This window comes from Hippoglossus hippoglossus, chromosome 24, assembly GCF_009819705.1.
Source record: "Hippoglossus hippoglossus isolate fHipHip1 chromosome 24, fHipHip1.pri, whole genome shotgun sequence".
NCBI classification, from domain to species: Eukaryota; Metazoa; Chordata; class Actinopteri; order Pleuronectiformes; family Pleuronectidae; genus Hippoglossus; species Hippoglossus hippoglossus.
In genome coordinates this window covers 7,424,840-7,450,268 of record NC_047174.1, presented here as the reverse complement: position 1 = coordinate 7,450,268, position 25,429 = coordinate 7,424,840, and the positions used below count along the sequence as shown (strand labels likewise).

The window sequence follows — 25,429 nt, the reverse complement described above, 5'->3', positions numbered from 1 at the left end:
CAGCAAGTTCCGGCATCGCTCCGTCTGTCACCATGACTTCCGATCAGCTGAGACTCACCTGACGCTGTCCGGACCCCTGCTGCTCGGTTTGTTTACAACTCGCCAGCGGGCACATTACTTTATTTACCAATATAAACATGTTTATATTATATATATATGTATGTGTACACTCTAAAACTGTTATGGTTCATAATATATGAAAAATACAAGCGATTAACAGGCTGGAACTTATTATAATGCAGATAATTTAATTGTAAAAGATATTTTGAAATAAGAAAAGAGCTCCACTTAGAAAGCAACCAGCATAATACTCAGAATTCTAATAATAATGATAATAATAATAATAAACAAATATATAATGAAGTTATAAAAGCAGTGTTCTGAATGCACATACATGTGTTTTTGTTATTCCACCGCCATCATTTTTAATGCAAAGAAATGATTTCTGATTCAGGATGTGCTGCATTTAAATTCCCCTGCATCCCTTGTCCTGTCTTGTATGTGTCAGGGAATGTCAATAAAGCTTCAGCGTTTCAAAACATCATGGCGGCCTCCACGGTGCCTGCAGCGCTCAGATGCTTCATGAAATGTTTCCTCAAAGACTCGGCTCTTGGCTCCAGGAGGATTTGCAGCCCGTCAGTGAGTCGCACGGGGAAAGGTGCGTGTCTCTGCCGCATGTTGTGGTGAACGATAATGTCTCTGTTTGAGATTTAAGATGTTAAAGCGTCTCCTATGTAGTGCAGGTGGCTGTGCTGCCACCATCACAAATACCCTCTGGGTTATTATCTTGACCTTAGCGCACTCTCTGTCCACTCTGATTCATTGACTTTACTGGAATCAGGGTATTTTTTAAAAGCAAGTTAACACGTGTCTTTTGTTGAAATGCTTCAAGGTCGCATCAGTCAGAGGACATGCACTTCATCCTCCTCCTCCTCCTCTTCATCATCTGCTGACAGTGTTGCACACTATGATCACCTCACTCAGTGTGGATCCCTGAGGGAAGATGCTCAGCAGAGACTTGTCCTGCAGCGGCTGCAACAGCTGCAACACGACCTGAAGAAGTACAGCAACAGTAATGGATTCATGGAGGTCTGTGCCTATACTGACTCACTTGATAAATCTGATGCTAATATATTGGCGATATACATATTCAAACATTTGGCCAGGATTTATGATGTGATTCTTATGAAACATGTGCACACACACACTCATTTTGAAGACCCTCTCCTCAGCTCTCCCAGAGCAACAAGCACTACCTGTCTCACTGTCAGTTTGACATGTGGAGTCGACCTATCGTGTGTTAACCCCCCCTTACTGTTTACTACTGCTTCACATTGGAGAGAGAGCGAAGGAGGGCGGCCCAGCTGCCAGTCTATGAGTGGAGAGGGAGAGATCACAGTATATGGATGGCAATACGATTTAATCAATACGTAAGAACTTATCGGCTGAAACAGAATATGCAACTGGGAAAACAAAATGAGTCCATATTCAAAATAAAGGGAATTTCTCAGTCAATATGTTGAGTAGTTAATGAACTGAAACACAACTACCACTCTCAATCCAACCTCAAGGTCCACTTACTAGCTTCCTCCAGAGCTTTCATTTAATGACACAGAGCGTTCATCGTTACATGGACTTTGCTTCATTATCCTGAACGTGTCGGCTTGATATCAGATAATAAGATAACAGCAAAACTAATGCGGATGATATTATCGCAGCTGCTGAACCTGTATATCAAAGTTCAAGTTCAAAGTGTTTTATTTGTCGTATACAGTCCTGTACGGGAAAATTCTTACTTTGCCTTCCGCTACAAGTACATCAACAGATCCATGTGACGGACGACTGAGCAAACTCCATTCATGAATGAAGACCATGTGATTCTGTTGAAAGCTTATGGAACAGCTCTTAAGTTGACATTTTGGGTCAGTGAATAGTTTTTTAAGGGACGGTCACTTTTTTTCCCGCTGTGGGAATTTATGAGGGCTCTATATAATGAACTTAGAAGTGCCTACATAAAAAGACCCCAAAAATATTCTGGTGCTCAAATAAAACTAGTGGAAATAAAAAATAGTGCACATGCTAGAAAACAAAGTGATTTTTGACACAGATTAGGATTTACATGACATCATGGCTTTTATTTAAAGGCTTTAAACAGTGTAGCATCTGGACTCCGGCTCTGTTATAAAGCCCCATTGACGTCTAACATATGGAGGGACTTCCCAGAGGCCACGGCACTGTACTTGAGTTGTATCGCTGATGGTGGCCATGGGGCTCAGGTCAAAGGGAGGGTAGGGGTCTGGGAAGTGTATTGTGCATGTGAGTTTTGGAACGGCGTAATGTAGGGGGCTGTTGTTGTTTTTAGGTCAGGGGAGCTGACTGTCTAGTATTTGGTGGTGGGAGTGTTTTTTTTTGTTGGTGAGCTGGCACAAACACACAGGGTTAGGCAGAGATTTTGGAAGGCAGCAGGGCAGACCTCCCGCTGGGTCCATCCCGGCACCCCTCTCACTCTCTCACCATCCCCATGCAGTAATGAGGGGATCCCCATTGTCTGGGCCATTCTTGTCCTTTTTGCTTTTGATTCGGGACTCTGACAAATACTTTGGTGTGAGGCTATCAACACCCCCCCTCTCTCCTTTTGCACCTTATTTCTTGCGCCGGCTCGCTCACACACACACACACACTGACTGCAGTACTTATGCAATTATTCTGGCTTGAATCAGGTCATACCACTGTCCTTTCGGTGTCTGTTCTCTCTGTGAAAGTGCCGCCATTGTCCTCACTAACTGACCAAGTCTGTGAGGAGAGTACACTTGACTTAATATTGACCCAATGTGGCGTGGTTTTGCGGATGGTCGGCTAACAATGGGCCATTGTTTGGTGGGAGCCGCACTCTCCAAGTCAGACCTGCATCATGGAGTCGTCCTGTACACGGTCGGCCTCCAGCAGGACGGTACAGTTATATCAGTTAAACCTCGACTCGTTAAACCGCTCTATTAACCTTCCTATTGAGAGACACGGAGTCTCTGGCTGTTGATAAACATGTTCAAACGCAGGTTTCCCTGAAGTAATTTCAAAGCCAAAGTGGTCATGTCCTGCATGTGAACTTTCCACTCATGTGCCAGGCTATATCCTCCACCAGGAGGTGAGACAAGGCCACAGAGCTCAGCTAGACAGAGTGGCTGAGGGGCAGCCTTGTCCTTCTCCACTCTGCCGAAGCAGAATGGCTTCCAGCCATTACTGACAATTACCCCACCATGCCAGAGGGCAGCTTGGGAAGTCAGGGAGAAGTCACACACTGTTATGCCAGAGCAGACAGGAAAGGCTTGTTGCTTTTCCAATATTTCACTCCGGCACAGGACAGGCGGTGGATGGAGAGACGGATGGATGGAGGGGGGTGGATGGGGGAGAGATGAAGGGGAGGAGCGGGGAGAGGGCAAAGGGAGAGGATGGGTAACAAGTTTGTTTTTTCATTTAGTTTTCATCCGCCATTGTCTGCGTTTACCAGAGTCAAGTGCTCCTTGTGCGGTGGACACCGAGTCCCGTCCCCATGGAATACTTACTAAATTAAATTTTAAGAGGACAATCCTTTCATTTAGTGCTGAGTTAATTCCAAAGCTATTTGGCGTTGCCCAGTTACAGAGAGGGAGAATCATCAACCGCACTCTATAAATCCTGTGTAATAAATCTGTCGTTTGTCCTCCTGAATATATAAATACGCCACAAGTTATCATTACATGTCATATTCCAGCTGATGCATGTGTTTACGTGGCTCTGGAACTCTTTAGAGTTATTTGGCTTTACTCGATATTCTCAGCTCGGTCACACAGAAGACTTTTTTTTTTTTTTTTTTTGAAGCAAGGATCTTTTGATGATAGGAGGCAGGCAGCACAATGACTTCCAGCAGCACCTCAATGCAACAGTACCGTATCACAATTAGCAGCGCTAAACAGACTGCACAGACAAGTCCACTCCATCTTGTATGGAGCCTCATCCAGTCCTCTCCGTTTTGTCTGACAAATCCCCCCATTGTTCCTCTGATGATGCTTTTCTTTCGTGGGAACCCTGGCTTGTCTTGTTGATTAGATCCCCTTTGTCTTCCTCCCCTGCAGTGGGCGAGTCTGGAGAATGTGAAACCTCACACTGTAGTGGTGGCTTAATGCCTCAGCATACTTTGTTTATTAAACGATGATTCAGTTGTGTATGGTAATGAATATAACGCAGTTTATTTAGGTCACCCGTTATATTGTCTTGTGCTTTTAAGAGGGAATTAATCTATGCATGAATTTTTGGATGACCCCGGTGATTTGGGGTTAACTGTTATTATGCATTGTTGTTTTTTTAATGACGAGCAATTGTTAAAAGTTCTGATATAACACAAGCTCACTGTAGTTATTACCTTATTTTTCCTTTTGTTATCTCCAGAAGGAAGAGCCCAATCCACGACCACCCAAAGGTTTCTATATATATGGAGATGTTGGTAAGATCACATTTAGAACATTGATTTTTATCACACAAATACATATTAATAAGGAATTTTATATGCTGCTGAACCTCTTAAAAGATTTATGAGATGAGGATATAAGTGAGGAAATGACTTTGTCCTTATTGTCACTCCCTTTCAGGCACAGGGAAGACCATGCTCATGGATCTGTTTTACTCCCACGTGGAAAACAACAGTAAAAAGAGAGTCCACTTCAATGGCTTCATGCTAGACATCCACAAAAGTTAGTATTCTCCTCCCACTCCACTGTGCTAACTACTGAAGGTTGGCTTTCGTGACTTCACGCAAGTTTTCTGACTCTCCGCTCGCTCCAGATCCTATATTTATCTCGGTGTTTGTCCTGAAGCCCCGCTGCTAATTGTCTACCATTATGCATACAGGTGAAATTATTGCTTTATTCAGTGTTGTCAGCGGGTTTGGGCTGCCGATGCAGGTGTGCTTTAAGACGTGCCTGACGTTTGTGTACTGCTTAAAGGGATCCATCGGAGGAGACAAAGCCTGCCAAAACGAACGCTGGGGAATATGTTCACCTATGACCCCATATCGCCGGTTGCCATGGAGATCAGCAACGAAACCTGCCTCTTGTGTTTTGACGAGTTTCAGGTGAGCGAGTGTGTTGCATGCACTGTTTGTGTCTTTGTGTGTGTGCGCACATGCCAGTTGTTAAAATCTTCTTGAACGTTAGCTCCAAGCAAACAGACGATATGAATTCGGAGTGTTTGATTCAAATTTGATCACCTTAGGGCTGTGCAATAAAACAATATCAATAATTATCACAATATAATTATCATCAATAGCAATATAATATACGTTGAATATATATTGATATACCACAACCTTCACTCAGGAGCCAAAAACTGTCTTTAAACTAAAATAATAATAATGTGACTTTTTTCATGATAATTATTGATATCAACTGATATTCTTTTTTTAAATATTAATATGATTTTTGGCCATATCACCCAGCCCTATATCAACTGCACACAACAGTAGCATAAAACTAGTGCAAATTATTAATTGATGCTGATAAATAAACTAGTAGCTAATAAAAGACTAGATAACAAGAATTTAAAAAGATAATCAAGTTTGCATACACAAACAGGAAAGACCATTCTTAAGGATTTTTCTTTCTTCCATGTGGGAAACGACTGTTAAAAAGCGATTCTATTTAAAAGTCTTCATGTTGGACATCCACAAAAAGTTAGTATTTCCCCTCCTACTCCCCTGAACTACTGAGGGTTTATTGAAGTTGTAAATAGAAAAAAATGTCAGGATGTTAATGCTTATGTTGAAAATTCTTCTGTTTGATCGTGCTGCTCCAGGTAAAACAAAGTTAATTCACACCGACAGCAGGAATGGGATGAGATGTTTATCTTTCAGCATGTGCTGGCTTAATTATTTGGACACATTCAAAATACATTTATATGAATATGCTGGTGCAACAGCAAGCCAAGAGCAGATATTGTTCATGTTATTAAAATGAATGTGTGGATTCCATTCAAATGAAAGCTCCTGGACAACAGACTTTGGCAAAAACTCACACAAGAATTTTGAGGAAATGGTTATTTGACAGTTAAAAAAACAAAACATTATTTTTGATTCTTCTTTGTTGATAAGCCGTTTATCTGCGTTTATACTAGATTTTCTGATCATTGTCCCAGCTGGTGTCTTTCCTGTCTGGACAACTGTGGGTTTCTGGTCATCATGTCCCCACAAAAACAGGACTGGGGACATCTAGTGGGCTTTTTGAATATAGTTTAATTGCACAATGACTTCCAGCAGCAGCACAACATTCTCTCTGTAGTAGCATATAGTAAAGAGATAATTTAATACAGAGGATTAATATGTGGCAGACTGTCAGCAGAGTCAATGATCTCCGGTTGCTTGTCTACACACTCACATTTTCTCCCAAACCTTCACAACCAAGTCATCTGTAGTTTTTGTACAGTAAATACACACAACTAAAAGGCACCTTCAGCCATTAGTGCTGCAGATTTCTCTTTATTTTACCGGCTTCGTGTCAGAGAGAGAATCACGACTGAAGCTCTCTCCATTCTCTGCCGCGTAACCACTCATTCACCGCTGCAGAGAAAGACGTGCGCCTCTGTCTTTGTCATCAGCAGCCAAACACATCTGTCTGCAGCACATCGCTCCTCTCGCTGATATCATTACAGTTAATGCGGGGGGGGGTCAGAGGTCACGGAAGGTGCGCTTTCTGTCTCTAATCACTCTCTGTACATCTGCGAGGATCAAGAGCAGCTCCTTTTCATCCACCCGTCTTTCACATTTTAAACCTGCGCCGCTTGTTTGTGCGTTCTCATTGATTTGTTTTGTTTGCCGTCGCCTGCCTCGCTGTTCTCGCTCGTCGACTGTTGCTACCGGTGAATGGAGGGGGAAACAAGAAGACATGTGCACGTTGTTTGTGATGCATAAACAAGAGGTTGCGAGAGTTGGGGGGGGGGGGTCGATGGGGTGCGGCGGGGGGTGGCGAGGGTCTATACCAATCAGCATCCTCCTCCACTCAGCCATGCAAATGAGGCTCTGGGTATCAGTCGCTCTTCTGCTTCCTTAAGTGAGTGGAGCTAGAAAGCGACTGGCGGCGGCGGGTCAGATGGATCTTATCCTCTTAAATGCTAATGACATTTCTCCATTCTCTTCATTAGCGCCGTGCCATTATCAGTAATTTGTAGCCCCCCTCCCTCCTTTTACGGCCCCCCCGCCCGGCTCCCCTAATGAATACTCGCCATTGAGAGGTCGGAGATGGAAAGATGGGGAAGAGAGCGAGGAGGGACGAAGAAGAGTGAGAAGAAAGCGCTTGAACGTCATTGTCTCAGGGCCTCAGTCACTGTGCAGCCTCTGTGAAATTGCTCATAGGTTGTGTACATAAAGAGGTGTAACATCAAAAGAGGTTTAATTTGGCACCCGTGTGCCTCGCCGCAAACTGACAGCCGCTTGAGTAATTGGATGCTCATTTAAATATCAGCATTGGCGGACGGAGATTGCACCATTATTTTTTTGTGCTCCACAAGTGCAACATCAGGCCCCTCCACCTTTCTCATTCTGTGGGTACCCATTCTCTTTCCCTCTCCCCTTACCCATTCAGCAATCAATATTGCCCCTCACACTATGCCCATGTTGAGGGCACATGAATAAACAAATCCAGGTTGTATAAAAGGTCATTTTTAAATGAGTCTTTTGAAATGAAAATAAAATCCTGCGGTCGGAGGAAATGGGGGCCCCTTCAGAGAGAGACACAGCCTTGGCTTTCTGTTGCTTCTCATTACACACACACACACACACGTACGCGCACACCCACTAATTTGATGTCCCTAGCCACCTCTCCTTAGTGAAATCAAGGCTTTAACACAAATGTTAATCAAGTATTGGCAAGGGCAGTGAGGCTAATAAGCAAAAGCAGAAGACTCTCCAGGGTATGAAAGGAGGCATATGCTGTGGGTATGGCCATCAGAAGTGCCTGTTATGTACAGAAAAATAGGTAAGAGGGAGTAAGAGGAGAGGGCGGGACGCATGCATCACTGGGAAGTCCTTTCCTTTTTATCCGACACATCCTAAACCTCAAAAGGTTTCATTCAATAATGTGACATGTTAACTGTAACTTCAGCGTCAATTCAAATGTCAATAGTTTAATTTTCATCAATGTTACCGGGTCGTCATTTTTCACCACCATGTTAGATATTACCATGCAGCAATAAGTCTGTAACAGAAGATCCTTTTTATAGTTGAATCATATTAGAGGAAATCTTTGGAACCTCCGCCAAAGAAGGTTATGTTTCCATCAGCGTTTGTTTTAATTGCACAGATATACTTGACAGGTTACCACAAAACTCAGTGGAAGGATGTGGTCTGGGTCAGAGAAGAACCTCGAGGGCGTTTTTAGACATTTTCATTGATGTTTCAGAGAATAATGTGAGGATGTTGATGGAAAAAAATGAGGCCAATTTAGTGCAGATCTAAATATAAATCCAGATCTAGTGAATTTATATATAGTTTCATCAAGGAGCTTTCAGGCCTTGGCAGAGATATGTGCTCTACTGAGTGTCCTTTTAGTTTGTTACTTAGCAGCTTTAAATATAAACTACAGGACAGATTACCAAGGAGGGATGCATTATGGTTCAGGGAAGAAGCCATAACATTTTGATATTTTCATAAATCCTGAGGGAACGATTCAAGGATTTAGATAAAAAAATCTGGCATATTTTGGGGACTGATATCTATGAGTGGGTGAAATTAGCAATTTGATTTGAATTGAATGGGACTAGTGTTGGGCCTTGGTGGAGGTACTTGCTCTACGGAATGCTATTGTAGTTTATTATTGTATTCAATATATAAGAATTTGCATGAAACCTGAATCTCCTGTTAAAGGAGGTTTAGGATTTTCTCTTTTTCAAACATTTTGTGATGGTTTGTTGATCTAGCCCCCTTTGGATGTGCGGCTCGTTCCCATTTTTATGACGTTAAATTTCAATGAAAGCGACAATAAAAGCTTAAAATAATGAATTTCTTCTCGTGCCAGTCTGTCATCATGTGTAATCACGCGTGTTATATATACTGTACGTGCTGCTTTTGATGAGTGCGCGTCACATGGTAACATGATTTCTCCCTTCATGGATGTTCAAAAGAACAACAGAGGTGAAAGGGGGCGAGATGAGAGACGAAGAACAAAATGAGAGCACTGGATCATGAATAGAAAGGTCAGAGCTCTTTATTTAACAGCCAGCGACTCGTAAATGTCCTTGCTGCGGTGCTGTCATTGATCGCTGTTTATTGTGGACTCATGGAAATAATGTCGATGAAAAAGGCAAAGGACGGTTGAATTTAGTTTAGTATAACCTGGTAAAGCCTTGTCTACTGTGCACACACACACCGTTTTTTTTATCTGCCTGTATATGCTCATCTTGGATGGAAGCTTTGTTTGCCGTCGTGACCCCAGTCTGGACTTGCATTGCTCCGTTTTTCATTATTCTTGTTTTTCTCCCTCTTGTTTTCTCGCTTGCGTTCAGTCAGTCTCGCGTCTGCTCAGCTGATTAGCCTCAGGTCCGCCACTCTGCCTCGGCTACTTGTCCTCAGCAGAAAGCCGCTTTGTGACCATTTACAGTCAGTTCAAGTGCTTTAGGTGTGCACGGATGTGTGCACGTGTGAATGGCCATGACCAGACACAAAGGATTGAATGAGCACACCTGAATGACACTAATCAACATGAAGTGTTAATAGCATGGTTTGACCTCACACACACTCACACACACATGTGCAGTGTGGCAAGAAAAAGGTAAATTATACACTACATGAATGTGCTTCTTCTTCTCTGGTTCTCTTCAGGTGACTGACATCGCTGATGCCATGATCCTGAAGCAGCTGTTTGAGACGCTGTTCAAGACCGGAGTGGTGGTGGTGGCCACTTCCAACAGACCCCCCGACGGTACGAGGACAGCCAGGGTCTGAGGACATATGTGTTGTACTTTTCATTTGCTTTCAACCATCAGTTATACTGCAATAGCATTAATCTTCTTAATTTGCCTCTAAGTCGATTCAAAGCTGAGTCTAATGTGAAAATAATATTCCAGAACTACTAAAAACAACTTTAAAAGGTTTACAATTAAAAGTAAAGGGAAAGTTTTAATGTATAGTCTCTAGTTAATCTATGCTGATGGTGAATCCATTCATTTACTTCCACCTGAATATTTTTGCCAGGCCAAAAGATTGAACCAACACCAGCAAGTTCTTCCAAATGCGGCACTGACATAGAAATATATAAACATATCGAAAGAAATATAGAAAGATGGACATTGAAAGTAGCAAATACTACTTCCTCCATCAAAATGTAACACTTTGCTTATCCCTTCTCCAACATACTGTGTATGTATGTGGCCATTTTACTTTCAGCCTGAAGTTGTTTCTAGTTTCCTGTTTTACAGTCTGTCAGTTAATCATTCAAATTATAAATCCAAGTAGTTTTGGAGATGTTAGGAAAATAAATCGTGGTATGAGAAGTTCACATAAGTCAGGGTTGACTGCTACCAGGCATCTTTTGTGTTTTATGGCACAGATGCAAGCATGCTAGGAATTCTAGGTTTTATAGAAAGCTCAGTTCAGGATTGAGAGAGCAAAGACAAACAGTAAAATATTCCCTAAAGGTCCACTTAACGATTCAGTAAACAGTAAAGATATTCTCCCTACAGCTACAGGATATACATAATATTCCCGGATCCTCAGTCACTGCTCCTGCTCCTCCTGTGACAAACTAACATCAACACATTCGAAGGCTGTTTTAACATCCACCCGCATCATTAACCTAATAGATTTATCCAAAAGTGCTGAACTCCAAGCAAGAATCAATTGAGCTTTAACAGGACCGCACCAACTGCTTCCTATTAACGACGATTAACCAGAGGAAAAAAGAGCGAGAGGAACTTTTGATGCAGCTCTCACCTGCAGAGACACATGACGCAACCTTCACTTTGATGTTGCATTTAGCGCCCAGCGGAGTGAGGCTGCAGGAAGACGCTGATCAAGGTGGAGATAAATGCATGATGTGCTATCTGACGTCTTCCTTTCTCCAGGAAGATGTCGCACATCCGTAAGTGGGCACGGAGCAAGATGGCTCTCGTAGACAAAAACGCACGCCTCTGATATTTACTAGCTATTAAGAACAAAGCGCCAAACCATGAAAACTTAATAGAGAGCCTACTTGGTATTAATTACATGGTTAATGGAAACGCTGAAAGCCAAAAGAGACAACCAGACATGAAAGGCATACATTTCCCACCTTTATTGATGTGGAGATGGTGGTAGCAAAAAGCTCTGGATGTGTTTAGAGGCGGAATTTAGAGATGGGATTCTGCTAGAATGTCTAAAGCAGTGTTTTGTTGTTTTTATGCACTAATAGAGTTTAATGAGATGAGGAGTGGGAGGGAAGATGGCGTCTTTAAGGAGAGGAACACTTTCACAGGACTTCACATCCACTTTATGTTAATGGACTGAGCTCTGAATACATAATTTAATTGACAGTGTCCTGCACGCATCACTTTATAATACTAAATGCAGCCTCGTGGTAAATATTCATATGAAATAACTTGTAATGTGAGCGAATAGTAGGACATTTTGGTGAATTAGCTCATTTGCTTTTATGCTGAGAGATCAATGAGAAGATCGAGACCACTGTCATGTCTGTGTTGTAAATATGAAGCTGTCGTTAACTTAGCATAGCATAAAGATGACTAACCTGGCTCTGCACAAACTCAAAGAATAGACTGTACAAAGGAAAGTGCCTGAAATCTATATTCTCTACTTGTTGCAAAAAGAAGTCTATGAGATAATGAGTCTACTACTCACTTGATCTCGTAAGGTCAGTTTACATTTTCACAGGAGTTTTGTGTTCTCTATCTCTAGTTTCAAGTCTCTCGGCCATAGGGAGCAGAGTCTGAATCCAGGTTTTATTTTTAGTCCCTGTCCGTGGGGCAGTACAGGAACCTTGGGGATGGGTTTTGTAGCAGTGATGCCTGATCGGTCAAGTTCCCTCAACGTTTTCTTTCAGCCTGTCGGTCGCTGCAATAGCTTGTAAAATCTGTCTCGTTACTTAAAGTCTGGTATTTTGGGTGTTGATCGATTATATAGCTGCAGCATTTCCCATATTTTACCCCCAGCGTGGTAAATGGCATCACGTAATTTATATATTTAGCCACAAATATATTATATGATTGAACTTAATGCATTAAAACACATTTGACCACAATAAACTAGAAAAGAATGAGAAATGAATGAGCTTCGGAGGTGCTGGTAGGCAGATCTAGTTTATTTTCAGTCTCGAGTGAGTGAGGATAACGAGCTGCAAGTTGTAGCTTCGTATTTACCGTGCAGACGTGAGTCCAATTGATCTTCTCATGTAAATTCACGTCTCCCACGCAGCACAGTCCATCACAGTGTCGGAGTGTTGTTTGTGTGTCAGGTCCTACTGTAGTAAGCTGGAGCCCAAACATCAACAACAACCACCGACCACTTGTTTGCATTCGCAGCTGGAGTGAGCTTAAACATCAGTGTGTGTTTGTGTGTGTGTCTTTGTGTTTGTGTGTGAATCCCTATCTGTTTTATCTGTCTATCAGGGATGCTACTTCAGATGTAATTTGTTCCAGCCAAGCTAATTGAAACCTCCATTCAGCGAGCTGCTGTGGACATTGTCCCCGCTGAAAAGGCGACAGTCCTTTCTCTCGCCACCATTGTTTGGGAATGTAATGAATTTTATGTTGCTGCCGCTGCCGGTAGAGAAATCCATTTTTCTCCCCCTGTTCCCAGTGCTTTTGTCGGGCCTCCCCCACCCATCCTTCAGTTCATCAATAGACACTTTATTTGCCAATCTGTGGCGGGAGAATGACATTATTAGGAGGCTAAACAGCAGCTCTAACACAGGCCCTCCCCTCCTCTTTCAGATCTGTACAAAAACGGACTTCAGAGGGACACCTTCCTACCTTTCATCGACGTGCTGAAGGTAGAGACAAAGTCATCCCTCTCCCTGTCTCTCTCGTCTGGTTAATTTATTCACTTGTTTATCACACACACGTACACACGCTCGCATGTGTCCCTGTATGGCTTCTTTTTTTTCTTTTTTTGCGAGTTGCTCCTCGGTGGTTTGATGTTTTCTGCTTCCTGGATGCCTCGCACATGTGTCACAAAGCTGTCTTTGATCACTGAGAGACTCGCACACGCAGGGAAAGAAAGAGAAAGGTAGGGAGAGATGGAAAGAGCCCGAGCGAGTGAGCACAGGTAATGTGAATGGGACGTGGGCGGACGGGCAGAGTGACTGACCCAGACTGCTTGCATTTCAAAAGTAAAGGGGTGGTGGGGGGGAGTCGGAGGAGAGGAGAGGAAAGAGGAGCGATACAGCAGTTAGCATTTCTAGCGGGAAAAAAATCTACTTTGCAATTTAAGCAGGTGGCGCCATTATCTCGCCTGCATCTCAGATGATCATTGATGTGCTTGGAGTGATCGTGATCATAAATAGTGGCATAATAATTTGTTGTCATGCATTTTGCAACAGAGGAGGGAAGCATTCTTGCACCTTTTGTTGGTATTCAATCGAAATAGGTGAGCAGTATCCCACGGCAGCAGATTATGACATAAATGCAAAACATTTTTTAAGGGGGTAGGAGGAAACAATTAGTCATAGGTCCCTCACCATGCCCACTCCTCAAAAGTTAAACACTTATACATTGAAAAGGTGAGGTACAGTAAGCAAAGGGCTCAATTCTACACTTACTTTTGCATATATCATTATTTTATGCAACTGCAATAATGTGCACATGAATGTCTTTAAGGTGTAGCATCTGAGCAAATTAGGTACATAGGTTAAGATTAATACTTTTTCTGCTATTAAAAACTCAGTTGCTACATACACTTTGCAAAACCTTTCACAAACATGATTGAAGGATATTAAATTCGACTTTATTGACGAGCCTTATTGGCCTAAAATCCCCACTACTAGTCTATTCCTGACAGTTTCAACACCAGTATGATCCCATGACGTGAACCTGTTACCTGTCACGTCACATACTCAGGGTTATTCTTCTGCAGCATCCTGGCCACAGGCGGTCTCAGGGCCACCTGAGCTTCAAACACGCAAACGTGAATGTGCCACAACCGGGGAGGCCTCGGAGTCACCCTGCTCCCGACCCACTCACCCAGCAGCACCCTTGCCCTCTCTAATCCACCCTCATCAAGGTCCTGAATGCCTGTTGTCCCTCTCTGCCCCGCACTACCTCCTCTCTTTCAGGGTCCCATGTTCCCCTTTGTGAGGCCATCTGGTTTTCGGGGTGTTTTTTTTGGTGGGGGGTGGGGGGTGCGATGGCTTCTCTATGGCGACCTGTTCTGTAAAGTTGGAGCGTGTTTTAGCGGGGTCACGCTGCTAACTAGCTGACCCTTAATAGATTGAATTAATACTCGCAGGCACTGACGGTGTGGCTCCTGACGCAGCTCGCTCCTCTGTGTGCAGGCCCCAGCCTCTTTCAATGGGGCTGTTGAAAAGTAAAGAAAATAGCCTCTGACCTCTCCTCCCTGTCACCTGAGCCGGAGCGGTAGAGGTTAATCCTCCGTCTCTGGACGCCTCGGCTGAGGTCTTTATTTAACCGTTGACTTCTGATTAGTTGGGACCCCTTTTATTCCGCCAGCGCCCCATCCTCCTCCTGAAAATAATCCAACTTCCTAATCTTAAAGATAAGAAGTCAGATCAGGCAGCATTTTTTTTAAGTAGATCCACTTGCCAGGCATGGACATCACACAACTTCTCCTCCTCCTCAAAAGCTTTTAGTATGTTTACTAGTTTCTCCATTCACGCGGCCATTTGTAATTTCTCGTCCTTTTTAGCATCACTCCAGACTCCATCAGGGAATCTATTCACTTGTTTCGCCTTCTTTTTCTCTGTATGGCAAAGCTCAGCGTTCGGTAAAATACAGGGTTTAAGGGCTTTTTTTTTTTTTTTTTTCCTTTAATGGACACTGCCAGTATTGTAACTAAGACACTCTTTCTCTCTCAGAGACCGTCCTCTCTCTCCACTTCACTTTTCATCAGCCGTCCTCTCTCTACCCCTCTGTTCCCGCTCTTTATTCCATCACTACCCTACTCCGCTCGCTGGCTTTACTCACCCAAGGTCAGGTCTCTGTATTTCTGTGGCAGAATAGTGACTTTATTTCCCCCCCCCTCGGCATGTTCGGTTGCAGTTTGACGCGGTGCTGCAGGAGGGTCCCGGGGGTTTCGATGTTGTGGGTGTTTGTAGGGGGGGGGGGCAACATGACAACAACCCTGAGTATCTCTGGGCTTCCTGCTGTTTTAAACTCTTCTTTTAATCCGCTCTCCTTCTCCTGTTGTTGTGTCTCTGTACATGCTGTAATTGCTGTGTGGCGATAAAAGAAATGAAAACAGGATGATGGTGAAGGAGAAACTGAGAAACGAGAGGGATGCGGTGCTCCGGTGAAGACCTTGGTTTAAAAAGAAAAAAAAAAAGAGAGAAGCGCTTGCTACCAGTTCAAGTCCAGGTCAAATCAAAATGGATGTTGATATTTGATGACTGTCATTGTCTTCCCGAGCATTTAATGGCAGGGCAGTGCCACTCGGTGTGCGTCTCGAGGGCACAGCGCACTTCTTTCACATTCGTCGTCTCTTGCCTCTGAAAAACGAAACGATTTAAAAACATGACAAATCAATTTTTCTCCCTTTCAACACGAGGAGCTCATTCTGGCTCTGTGTTCATTGTCTGCATTGGGATTGATTCAGTTACCTTGGCTTATTTCCTGCTGCCAAACTGATTTTTATTTCTCCCTGTTTTTTGCACAAAGTCTGTGCACATGTCAGATGAGGGTAATCATGCGCACACACGCTCTGGTTCTTTTAGATTTGATGTTGATCTTCTGCCCTTTTTTCACTTTTGTAACACCATGAAGCTGAAGAAGCTGAAGTTTTAACAGATTATCTGTCCTTAAACCAAAAAAGGTCAAATTTTGGTGCGAATACAGATGTTCTTTCTCACTTTCTCTAGCATTGTGAGCGTTTTTCAACATTTTAATAATTAATCGATCTTGATGGGGGGGGAAGAGATGTTTAGTGGACTGATATTTATGAGTCTGTGCAATTTGGTGCAGATCCAAATAAAAATCTGTATCTAGTGAAATTTATGAAGAAATGGAGGTGGGTAGCTGACAAACTGTGTTTTTATACCTATTGTTGATGCTGTTGGTGAAGTTGATGCAAATTTTATTCTGGGAAATTCTACATTTTACTAGAATATCATAATTATGAAGTCAACGCTGCTGCAGATACCTTTTTATTGTATAAAAACCTGTTAATGTACTTTCAAGTTTTTCTGAAGTCAAATTTTAGGAATTTCTCAGTTAATTAATCGTATACATGTTAAAGCAAAATTACAGTTATGATAACTAAACAAAATCATTGTTATGTTAAATTACCTGTAGTGGGACTAATAAATATTTATCTCATCTTATTCTTTGAAATAAAAAAAAAGTGAGCGCTGCACATGTTTAGACAGCAGCAGCAACACAGGAGCTAAAGATGCAGCTTTAGTTTCACATGATGCAATGCAAAACTTTATTTTGATGAGGTTGATACCCATACTCAAAACCAGGTTTAAAATATGTGCAGTTGTCCCAGCGCTTCCTTGTCCCACATCTAAAATATATCTCTACCAGTGTTCCCAGCATAGTCTGTACACAGGTATTGAAATGTACTTCTGCATATAGGTTTTTGTGGCTCCAGAGGGATAGATACGAAATCTCGTGAATTTGAGGACTGCAATGCTATCTACCTGTTGGCCAGGTACAGGAAGCACAGCCTCTGCCTGAGTTTCGGACCGAGTTCGGGTTTTTTGTGGGGGCCTCCACAGAGCTCGAGGTGGGGGGGGTTGAGGGTGGGGGGTCCAGTGGGGGTCCTGGATCACGAAAGGTGGGGCCTCCAGCTCAAAAGATGTTTCCCCAAGAGGAGCAGCCGAGGCAGGGGGAGGTTGTGAGAACGACCCCGCAGAACAAACCGTGGCTGGCCCAAGGCGGTCACACTTTAAGGGAATAGATCATTAGGTGTAATTAGGGTGTTCACATTGTCACGTAAACCCCCGACTGCACAAGAATGAATAAAATCACCAGAGTGCACCCCCCCCCCACACTCTCTCTCTCTCTCTCTCTCTCTCACTCACACACACACACACACACACACACACACACACACACACACACACACACACACACACACACACACACACACACGGCAGCTCCCCAGTTAGTGAAAACACTTTGATGTCAGAAGAGTCGTCCAGAACTTGCCAGCATAAAGGCAGTGTGTTTTAAGCTTTCTCTCTTTTCTCCCCCATCTCTCTCTCTCTCTCTCGACCCCTCTATCCCTCCCTCCCTCTTTTCTTCGGTCCCTCCACACAAGGCTGTAAGACACACACGGTTGAATGAACGACAACCTCTCCCCTCCTCCCCTCTCTCTCTCTCACTCTCTCTCTCACTCTCACTCTCTTCCCCCCTTCGTCTCTTTTTCAGCCTTCCCACCCTGCATTTCTTTGAGGCCTGGTCAATTCTCCGGGCCAAACAAAAAAAAAAAGCATCAAATGTTTTCTGCTGCCGGGTAATGAGGGAGTGGACCTCATCAGGGCCCAATAGTCAGCTATCCTTGGCTTTTGTTGCAGCTCAATGGCACCGCGCTCTTTGAAAAAACTCAAAAGCAACTTTTTGAGGAGCAAAGGATGGAGAGAGATATGTCGTCGAGGGAGTGGGCACAGAGGGGCGTAAAAAAAAGAAAGAAAAAGCCACTCTGTTTTCATGCTAAACGGCTGTCCTGAGGGAGCAGTGGACAGCCCGGACAATGGCACGATTGGAGCTACATGTGTTCGGATGACTTTATTCTAAAGAGCCTCTGATTCTCATGTCTGTCATCTCACTCTCAAGAGACTCAGCTCCACCTATTGGACTAGTTTTCACACCAACAGCACAAATAACTCATGTTAATTAACGGGGTGAGTTTACAGCTACGCAAATATTTTATTATCAATTGAATCAGTTTTTTAAAATAATATTGAATATATGAAAAATGGTGAAAATCTGTAATCACAACCTCGTGGAGTTTGAGGAAATCTCTTGAAATTGATTTGATTTGAATATGTCTGAACAACAGAGCAAAACCCAATCTGCTAGTTTAATGTCGATTGACTCCCGGCCTGTTCTTTATCAATCCTCCTTAAATTAATGTTTAACACTTAATACGTCTTTGCAACAGTATAGCCTCAGTTTCACAATCAGTTAGAAAGTCAAATTGATACTCAGACTGATACTCCCTTTTACAATTTCTCCCTAGTGATTAAAGTTAGAAAACTTCTTCTGAGAGCTAAAAAACTTTTAACACTGAGCTAAACACATGATGAATGAACAGAGAGGCTGCCACAAACAGAAGAAACCAAAATGAGGTGTTTGAGTATTGACATATTAAAATAAAAACATAAAGCAGTGATTGTTACTTCAGTAAATTCACAGTATTTTAGTATTAATACTGCAAAGTTTACATCTCTTATTGATCAGTGAACTACAACTTAAAAATAGTTAAAGAGTGAGACTAAGAGCCGATTCTCCATAAAACTTTCTGTACATAAACAGGTGTGTTTTGCGCAAATGCTTTACAAAATTCACAAAATAACACTGAGAAGTAAGATCAAATCTCAAAGAACTTATAGATATAAAGCAATTCATTGAATCAAAAGATGTATTCTTTAATCAGTCAACCAATTAATTGACTGATCGTTTCAGCACAAAGAACCAGACAGAACAGTGCAGGCATTTTACACTTTGCTATAATGTGTTGGTCTTTTGTACAGAATAAGCTAAAGGGACAGTGACAGGGAGATCAGGCGAAGATGCAAAGTATACTGTCTAGATCTGTGTGAGGAGGGGGTGGGTGTGTGGGGGGGGGTGGGTGGACCACAATGTGTGGGCGGATGAAATCTTGGAGGAGTGAGAACTTGACAATCCCCTCAAGATGGATAATCAAGTAATGACCCGCGGGGCCTCAGCCTCATCTGATTATAAATAACCAATGGAATCATCATCACTGATTGTGTTTCTCCTTCTGTCCCCTCGCTTATTTGCACCTCGCGCCTCCGTCAAGAAACGCATCAGCAGTCTCTGCCTCCGTAGGTAGAGGCGCTGCACAAAGGGAGGGCGCAGGAGATGGCAGGAGAAAAGACAAACTGAGACTCTAATGATGTGGCGGCGATAGTGACAAGTTTTTTTTTTTCTTCCCCTTCTCTTTTCTTCTCTTTTTCTTTTTGGAGGGACTATTTACCCGTTGGTGGGGTCACAGTAGGTTGATGAAATGACACCTCCCTTTTGTGCGTGGGGGAGGGCGAGTTTGTCAGGTTGTTATTAAGCCTGATTCAGCCAATTGGCTCAGAGTGGGAACCCCGTTTGTGTGAGCGGACACGGAGATAAAAAGTTGACAGCGGAGAAGAATAGAGTATTTCCGTCCCCTTGCTTTGTGATGATTACTAATTATCCTGCAGCTTAAGAGGGCCAGTGGCAGAAATTCACTGATTTCATAATTTGCCGGAGCTGTCGCAGGAATACTCAGTCAGCTAGGTGATGGCTCGGAAGGGGATGATACGCAATTCCTTTCTTATCTCTGATGGAGCGGCAGAGATGATTATAGTTTGTGCTGCACCCGCTGACATGAATCCTGTTGACGTTTTACACCATCTGGAAAAAGTCTGATTTTTGAACAGCGACAGGAACAATAGATCATCTCAATAAACCGGGGAGAAGTGACACATGATCTCAGAGGTGTCAGGGGAGAGCGAGACGGCGACTGGCCTCTCTGCCCTCTGCGGTTGCTCTTTGCACATTTTATTATTTATGACCAAACGAAGCAGCGACACAAAGTTCTCATCTGAGAACAGCAAAGCAAAAAGAAACAATTAAAAGTGTTGGTATGTCCAATGGGATTATAAAGTGAAAATCTGATATATTAGAAATTCACTGTTAAAAAAGCACTGATTCAGATATGAAGGGACAACAATCAAAACACGATGGCTGATAACCTGATATCATCTTCTGCACATCTCCACTTTTCCTGTTTCAAATACTCACTTTACATATTTCACTTCTGCCCATTTCTTGCCCAGATTCGGCCAAATGAAAATAAACTCCCTTTTTATTCTCCAAAGCTCAAGGTGAAATTCAAAACGTGACCCTTGTTCAACTGTTCGAAACCCAAAGTTGCCGTCACGTTAGAAGGGCAGCAAATTCTCACAGCTGATGTTTTTTAATTTTGGTTGAAGAACTATATTAGATGACTATGTCAGATTTAGATTGACCCATATTATTATTGAAGTGTTAAATGTATTATACATATAATGAATGAATGAGAAATGGAATAAAACGCTGGATTATACTAAGAATACATCTCTTCTTAGTATAATCCAGTGTTTTAATAATTACCTTTGAAGGATGAATGGATGGATGTACTTTATTGATCCCAAAGTGGGAGATTCCTGTGTCACAGCAGCAATGCATCAGACACATAAAACGCTATACAAAATATACGCATATATTCAACTTAAACTCTATAAAATATAAGGAATAAAAAGTATAATAATGTACATAATATAATCCAATCACAATATATGGAATATTTGCCCTTTTGACAGATTTTACAGACTGTGTTTTTGTGTATTTGTGTTTTTGTGTGTGTGTGTGTGTGTGTGTCTGTGTACAGGAGCACTGCCACACCATCTGCCTGAACAGTGGGATTGACTACAGGAGGGAGGACAAGACTGTGTCGGGGAAACTGTACTACCTGTAAGACACACACACACACACACACCATGGGGTCTACTGATCCTGACAAGGTCACAGTTTATGGTGGAAAAAGTGAGTAAATGCACACGTGTGCACTTATATCTCCTCCATTTGCACCTCTGTTTGCAGTCCAGCTCAGAGGTGCATCTGGTAAAGAGTCGACTTTAACCTGTATCCTCAACACACACACACACACACACACACACACACACACACAGAGGAAATGTTTGCATGTCATCGAGTTAGATATTTTAAAGGACAGACAGAGAAGTGCAGAGAGATGGATAAATGGGGAGACGCAGACTGGGAGATTTATAAAGACCCACATTATCCTGAGAGACCCATGAAAAGAACGAAAGAGGAATCAATAGGATGTGAGAAAAATGGTGGAGCTTAAAAAGCTAGTTTTCTATTTCCCCAATTCATATACGCTGTTAGGAAAACACACACACACACACGCAGGCAGGCAGAAGCAGCATGAATGACACTGCTGCCGCTCATCGGCGCACTGCAGCTCTCAAGTGCGTTCGTCTTTTCACTGTATGTAAATAGAGCGCATCACACCCTTTTACCTGGAGTTAAAACACAAGCACACATACAGACACAAACACACACTTTAAAATCTCATTTAGCCGAGCGTTCACTGCCTAATGCTCGTGTTTAGAGCCTAACATTCTGGAGTGAAAAGCTAAGTGTACCCCCCCCCCCCGCTCTCCCTGTGCTCTTCTCGATGTCAACGTTTGATGTGAACACTTCAGCGTTATTAATTTCATATCCTATTATTTCTCCTCTGTTTTGTTGCGTGCGTGCGTTTGCGCGTGTGTGTGCGCGTGTGTGTGTGTGTGTGGTGCAGCACAGAGGAGCCTGGTGCCGAAGCCTTCTTGGATGCACTGTTTCAGGATCTGGCTTCAACACAAGAGAGCTGTAAGGAAGTTAAAGGAAAAGTAAAAGGTGTCAATTTATGACGTCATATCAATAGCAACAGATAACCTTCCTGGCGGAGGTAGTGAGGAACCACTTGTTGATATCGTTGGATTTATTTTTGCAATAATATATGAATCTACTTGTTTTTGTTCCACATCAAACATCCTTTTTCATTTTTGTTGAATAAGAAAGACGATAAAAATCGTAATTTATACGTTATCTGAGATGAACTTTTATTCTTCCATCCTTCATAGATTTATTTTTAACGTAGTGACTCATCTGTACATGTGATATGACTGGAGGGTCACCACTACCGTCGGGTGTATGTGTTTCCATAGTAACAGGTCCTCGGGTGCTCACGGTGCTGGGCAGGGATGTGACTCTGGACAGGACCTGCGGCTCCATCGCCGACTGTACTTTTGATGAGCTGTGTGGCAGAGTAAGTGTTTTTATCCAAATTAGATTCATTGAAACGCACAAAACTCAACATAACACCATCTTTAACTATAATCACTTCTCTTAAAGTATTTACAAAGAATTATAGAAGCACAAGAATCTATCACAGACTCTTAGTCCAACAGTTTCTTTTTGAGAGACACAAAACACGAGCAACGACCTCTGACTGAATTCAAACCAGATATTCCAGTTAGACAGAATGAATTTTGGACCACCTGAGAACCCCAGGACGCCCTCGTTCTTTTTTGACTCGCAACCGCACACACTCCCGCACGCACACTCACAAAATCCACTCATCACTAATCAAAAACTGCGCAGATTCAAAGCACTTCTCCTGCCTCTTTATTGCCTCTGTGTTCTGTCTCTTCCCTCCTCTGCCTACTCATTGTCCAAGCCTCTGCTCTCGAACTGAATCACCTTCCCTCCATCTCAGTCCCATTTTCTGCTCAATGTCAAAAAGCAAGTCTATTGACAATTTTGTGAATAGTTGAGCCCATTGTGCCTCAAATAAAGCGGCGGGGTACAGTAATCTACAGTGTGTGTGTGTGTGTGTAAAGTCTCAAGTTTGATGAGCAGCCGTGGGCTTTTGCAGGCATCCCAGCCTCAAGGCTTCTCTCGACATGTGTTGGCACATCCACATCACTTTTGAGAGCAATCATCCTGAATGGCAAAGAACCAAGGACAGGGACTAAAATGACATCAGCCTGAATCTTTTGCACAAGTTGCCGTCATTGCACAGTCGGCACTCAGGCCAAGTGTAGAGGCTGCAAAAATCCTTAGTGTCTGCGTGTTATATATATATATATATATATATATATATATATATATATATATATATATATATATATATATATATATATATATATATATATATATATATATATATATATATATATATATATATATATATATTGTGACGTGCTGCTGTAAATTAGAAGCTTTACTCTGGTGTGTAACCTGCACTGTTGTTGTCGTCGTTTTCCAGCCTCTCGGTGCCAGTGACTACCTGGAGATGGCGCGGCTCTTTGACACCGTGTTCATCCGCCACGTTCCAGTGCTGTCGCTGAAGCTGAAGGACCAGGCCAGACGTTTCACCATCCTCGTGGACAACTTCTACGACAACAAGGTATTCATGGGCTTGTTACTCGGCGGACGTTCACGTGGTGTCAGGGGAAAAATGGGAAAAATGTATTCCTGAACGCCACCTCAAGTCTGAACAACTCATAAAAACGACAGAAATGTTGGTGTTGCTGACGTCAGCCCCTGTAAAGCAATGAACATAATTTTACCATCACCTTTTAATGTCAGCTTGTTAAATGTTGCACTTTTGTGCCTAACACTATACTTTTTATCCAATGTAGACCTTTTTATGATTAATGTGCGAATACATTTTTTATCATTTATGACTTTCGATGGTATGTGCTGTCAATGTGCTTAAACACATAAATACAACACACGTTCTTTACAGCCTCCGTGTTTTTTTCCAAATCTCGATTTCTATTTAACCTGTGAGGGCACTAATCTACCGCTACATCAGCCTCCACTCTATCTGAAGTCTTTTTTATATACTAAAACGTTTATATATTTTATATTACACATACTAATAAAAGGTTTGTGGCTGAAACTGACATAGATATTGATCAAATGTTCATTCAGCACAGCAACACATCATATTTACCTCTCGTTACCATGTTAGCCTCACGTTAGCTGACTTTCTATACACTGTAAATTTATCAATCAGTTCCATATTGAGTCAAAGAAAGAAATTTGATTCTGTAAAAAAGTAAATATTCACTTAAATCATCTCAGGACTGTAATAAAAAACCTCAAATGAGCCTGTAATATAAGTACTGTCGCCGAGCCAATGAATGAACGGCTTACTGCTTTCATTTAATATTGATCACAGGAAGCAGATCTCCTCATTAATAATATAGAGAGTTACATCCATATACAAACTGTGTCTGTCTGATGTGTCCCAGGTGAGAGTGGTGCTGCTGGGGGCCGCTCCTTTAGACCGACTGTTTGTCCACACGGGGGGGGACGACGAGAAGGACCGACAGCTGCTGGACGACCTGGGGCTCAGCGGGGTGAGATGACGTCTGCTGCAACAGACGTTAGAACGACAGGAAAAGCATCGTCCTCAGTCAAAATCAACACAAACCTGAGTTTTCCCAAAAATCACATCACTGAATCGTCTTAGACAGTTCACATGAGTTCGTAGCCCCTCAGTAAGGATGCACACAGTACATAAGGGTACAGGATGTGTGTTTTTTAACTTGTTGTATTTGTCGCTTTGGAATTAGAGCGCGGCTCAGGCCCCAATTTCCTATCCAAACTAGTCTGCGTCCAAGAGAAAAGTAACCGAGCCCGACCCAAAACTGACAAGCTTTCTGGTTTTTGTGTCCGAACCTGACCTGAGCCTAATAGACAGATGTGACTCTTTCAACTTGCTCAGTTTGAGGTTTTATTTAAATCTGTCATATATATTCATATTTTATCATTTGAGGAAACTTTCGCTGAGAATAAGTCCCTCAGTTTAAGTCTTTTCTCTAATACAATCTTCACTCTCACATACCTGCCTGTCTGGTCTTTTGATCACAGGCCTGCGGCTCTAAACCTTCCTTCTTTATTCACTATCCTCAGTTTGGATTGGATTCGAGTGCATTCGCTGCTAACCCCCTGTGTCGGCTCCTTTTCTTCAGGATGCAGCGGAGCGTCTGACTCTGTTCACGGCCGAGGAGGAGATCTTTGCCTTCCGGAGGACCGTGTCCAGACTGACGGAGATGCAAACAGAGTCATACTGGATTAAGGGAGACCGCTGTCACAGCACAAAGCAGAGGAACACCTAACATCCACTTCTGACTGCCACCATAATTATATACCTCCAGACAACACAGTACCTCAATAACCACTGACGCTGTGTAAGCAAAAGCTTCACAAACAGAAGAGATCAAGTCTATTTTGGGCGAGCGAAGCTAAATGTTTTTAGGGAATAAGCAGTAATTTACTCCAGTGCATCCAGGAAAGGCCTGAAATCCACTGAAAACATATAACTATGTAAAACTGGATGTTTTCCTTTGGTTCTGACTGTCTTTGTTATATCTCTTTACTCTCTAGGTGGTTTTCTCTGTTCTGCTCTCAAGAACTTATTTATTCGAAATAACATAGAAACCTCTCCAGCTGGTGTGAA

At 42.6% G+C, this 25,429-nt stretch overlaps 1 protein-coding gene across 2 annotated transcripts; it reads left to right on the top strand.

Annotated features, from left to right (window-relative positions):
- Window positions 1–147: 147 nt before the first annotated feature.
- afg1lb (AFG1 like ATPase b) lies at window positions 148–25,142 on the top strand. 2 transcript variants are annotated; one of them, XM_034580810.1, is made up of 13 exons: window positions 148–658; window positions 893–1,089; window positions 4,423–4,477; window positions 4,623–4,724; window positions 4,977–5,104; window positions 9,839–9,938; window positions 12,943–13,001; window positions 20,777–20,859; window positions 21,713–21,783; window positions 22,122–22,222; window positions 23,225–23,365; window positions 24,219–24,326; window positions 24,942–25,142. In XM_034580810.1, exons 1-13 carry the CDS (start codon window positions 439–441, stop codon window positions 25,086–25,088), a joined length of 1,512 nt encoding a protein of 503 aa, XP_034436701.1. In that variant the 5' UTR covers window positions 148–438; the 3' UTR covers window positions 25,089–25,142. The 2 variants fall into 2 exon arrangements, with proteins under 2 accessions (XP_034436701.1, XP_034436700.1); XM_034580809.1 differs by having other exon boundaries at window positions 893–1,125.
- The last annotated feature ends 287 nt before the right edge of the window (window positions 25,143–25,429 follow it).